General features: G+C 36.9%; 1 protein-coding gene across 1 annotated transcript; it reads left to right on the forward strand.

The window, feature by feature from the left end:
• The first annotated feature begins 2,280 nt into the window (after positions 1–2,280).
• On the forward strand, positions 2,281–2,604 carry LOC106682902 (neuroparsin-A). Its single transcript, XM_014424019.2, has one exon. It carries the CDS (start codon positions 2,281–2,283, stop codon positions 2,602–2,604), a length of 324 nt encoding a protein of 107 aa, XP_014279505.1.
• The last annotated feature ends 722 nt before the right edge of the window (positions 2,605–3,326 follow it).

The following is a 3,326-nucleotide window of genomic DNA, read 5'->3' on the forward strand; positions in this document are numbered from 1 at the left end:
CAGTGTAATATGGAACAAATTAATGTAGGTAAAGAGCTGCGGATTATGAAAAATATTTATTCCAAGTCAAAGTCATGGCCCTGTCCAGCTGCTTTCTTCTTTGTAAATTTCTAAATAAATAAAATAATAATTGTTTGAATAGAAAATAATTTTCAATTAGTGTTCAAGAGAAGATCCTCAATTTTTCTCAGCTAGATAGGAGTACCTTTACCTTTCTAATAAACTTGAAGACAAAAAATTATCATTGCTGTTAGAATAAACCATATATGAAATGGATAGAATATAGGTCAGAAAATCCAAATTTACAATTATCAAAAATATTTATTCCAAGAGATCAATCACAGATTTTCTTTTCAGTGACAGAGAGCTGTATTGGTATCGCACTTTACGATTCCAATCTTAAGCTTGTCGATGCTGCAGCCCCTGCACTTGCCGCACTTGCAGGACATGCCGTCGCCGCACTTGCCGAGGTGGTTGTCCCGTCCGCCGCATCGCTCTCCGGGTCCGGACATGCACTGCCAACGTCCGCAGGCGTCCTTTGCGATTCCGTACTCGCAACCCTCTGGTTGTATGTAGCATTCCTCTCCCTTGCAAGGCACGCAGGGATAGTATTCGTGGCTATGTGCGAGGACCACAATGGATAGAGTTGTGAGGAGAAAGACCAAGGAGTACATCTTGTCCTGTGGAGTGGAGGGAACTGAGGCCTTCTCCAGACCTTCCGAATGCTTTTATAGCCCTTCTTGGACCCATTGACTGACAGCTCATTATACCAGTATTTGCATCTTAGGGTGAAACTCAAGAAGGTGGGGGCGGTGGAAAATTATTTTTGGCTTATTGGCCATTAACGAAGCTAATAAATTATTTACTATGCCACATGAATCGAAGAAAATGTTTTAAGCTTTTTTTTTAACATGATTATAAACGTTTCTCAATTCTGTAGCTTTTAATTATTTTCAACTATTCTATCTAAAAAGCAAATTCTTAGAATATTATTCCTTGGTAATATGATACTTAGGCTTGATTAAAATTACCGGTCACAGCACGGGTCCCCACTCAACAATACAAACATATACCAACAATTAATTGGAGAGTTCGCACACCACTTCATAAAATTTAATCACAACCCGACTTGGAGCCAATGGAAATATCCAAAGAAAAATTAGGTTGCTTCAAGGAGCATTTTGAAACACTTATCATGAATTTACCACTTAAAATCTATTAACTAACATTCAAGCATTAGAAAACTTGCAAAATAAAACTGTTTTGACAATAAGTCCACACAAATAAGCAATGAAGGACTTCGCGCGGCACAACTAGGTCCTCGAAACACATATTGGGAAATATTCATCTAGAGCTTAACAATCTTCTATTAAATACTTAAAGGAACTCTAACTAGGGATAATTACCTAACAGATCTATAAACGCGTTTAATTAATTAATATTTTAATTATGGTCTAGTAAAATTATTACCATGCGTTAAAAATGAAATGTGATCAGATTAATTACTCTTTATGTACTTGTAAATTAGGCACATATAAAAATTTCGACTTTAGCTAATATGAACCAAACTGTATTTTTATTTATTAAGGTAATTTATTTACTTTCACAAGTTCGAAACACTAAACAATAATGTAGCATTAAACCTATCCATTATGCAATAAGTAGTCGAAAACTAGGGTAAGTGGAAGTTTTAGCTCGTGCCATAACGTAGTATTTTACTAGCTTAGAACTTTATAGTAGAATACTACTGTAATACAAAGATGCCTAAAATTGTTCATTTTAAGTATGCGATCAGAAAATCTGGTTTTCAGTGCCTGGCGTCTTAAATCACCGTGGATTTGATTTCTTCAATACTACTGATGCAGCTAATTAAAAAACGCTGGAATCTTCTACTCTTCGTGAGAGGCGTACAATACCTAAATATGTACATATGTAAATATTTAAATAGGGCTTATTTAAGGATTTTCCTAGTTGTTATGCTCTATTTTTTTCGTAAAACATTAAATAACAATAGTTAAAAAAACAAACGTATATTTTTTCCCTCCATGAAATAATAACTCTAGCATAAAAATAGACCAAATCCAGACTGCAGAGCACAGGATGACAAGGGCTAAAAATAAGGGAAAATGTAACCTCGAACTGTCTGGAGGCGTTTTTCTCCAGACCTAATCCCAAGATGCAAATATTGCGGTAATGGCCTGTCAATCAGTTCTCTAAGGACTATAAAAACCATGGGGAGCCCTAGGGAAGGCCTCAGTCACCAAGATCCTACAGAACAAGATGTACTCTTTGGTGGTCCTCCTCACTGCATTAGCCTGTTCGGTTCTTGCAAACGGTCACAACTTCTACCAGTGCGAGCCGTGCAGGGGAGAGGAGTGCAACATGCAGCCGGAAGGTTGCAAGTACGGCATCGCCAGAGACCCCTGCGGACGTCTACAGTGCATGTCCGGACCCGGAGAGCGGTGTGGCGGACGGGACAACCACCTCGGCAAGTGTGGGGACGGCATGACCTGCAAGTGTGGCAAGTGCAGGGGCTGCAGCATCGACATGCTGAAGTTGGGAATCGTCCACTGCGATCCCAATACGACTCCTGTTTGCTACTAAGTAGTACGTCCAAATCACCCAACCGATAGACTGATTACCATAAGTATTATCTTTGCATGTAGGAGATGAATAAAGTTAGTTTCATACTGATTTGAAGTTGCTTATTTCTCGTTCGTTAAACTATGACCATCCATAACAGAACAAGCATTCAAGCCTCACATAATGTTTTGACTTAATGGAAGAATATTTATTGCCATTATATGACTAAAGCTATTCTTACTCCAACAGCAACCCTCTGACCTCTCCTCCTCTTCCTCCACCCTTAAACACCCTTTTTCTTATTCAAACATAACAATATCAAAATAAAACGGCTCATGAACAACGCAATCTTAGAGAGCCTGATTTTTGATAGAGATACTTCACTTTACGGGAAACTGAACAGTCATGATGGAACCAGTTTCACTTATTTATATTATAGTATTTATAGTAATTATATAAATATAATTTAACTTTATACTAATAACTGTAAAAAACTCCTATAAGGGGAAAACCGCTTAGAAGAAAAATTACTATGAGAAATACTGTTTTAATTAATCTGGTTCAATATTACTAGCAATACAAAATTCAAAAGCAATAATTATAAATTGTAGATATCAGAGATTGTCCCAACTATTTGATAAACAAACTGAAAGTTTTCAGAAACAGGGAAGAACATATGTTGTACTGGTATATAAAAACAATAGTTACATATTTCTGACAAAATTATTTGTTATTGCTTGTAA

This window comes from Halyomorpha halys, unplaced genomic scaffold (assembly GCF_000696795.3).
Source record: "Halyomorpha halys isolate HHAL.00 unplaced genomic scaffold, Hhal_1.1 Scaffold450.1, whole genome shotgun sequence".
NCBI classification, from domain to species: domain Eukaryota; kingdom Metazoa; phylum Arthropoda; class Insecta; order Hemiptera; family Pentatomidae; genus Halyomorpha; species Halyomorpha halys.

Excerpts from the sequence above, each read along its gene's own strand:
- LOC106682902 (XM_014424019.2), top strand. The coding sequence starts at position 2,281 with ATGTACTCTTTGGTGGTCCTCCTCACTGCATTAGCCTGTTCGGTTCTT.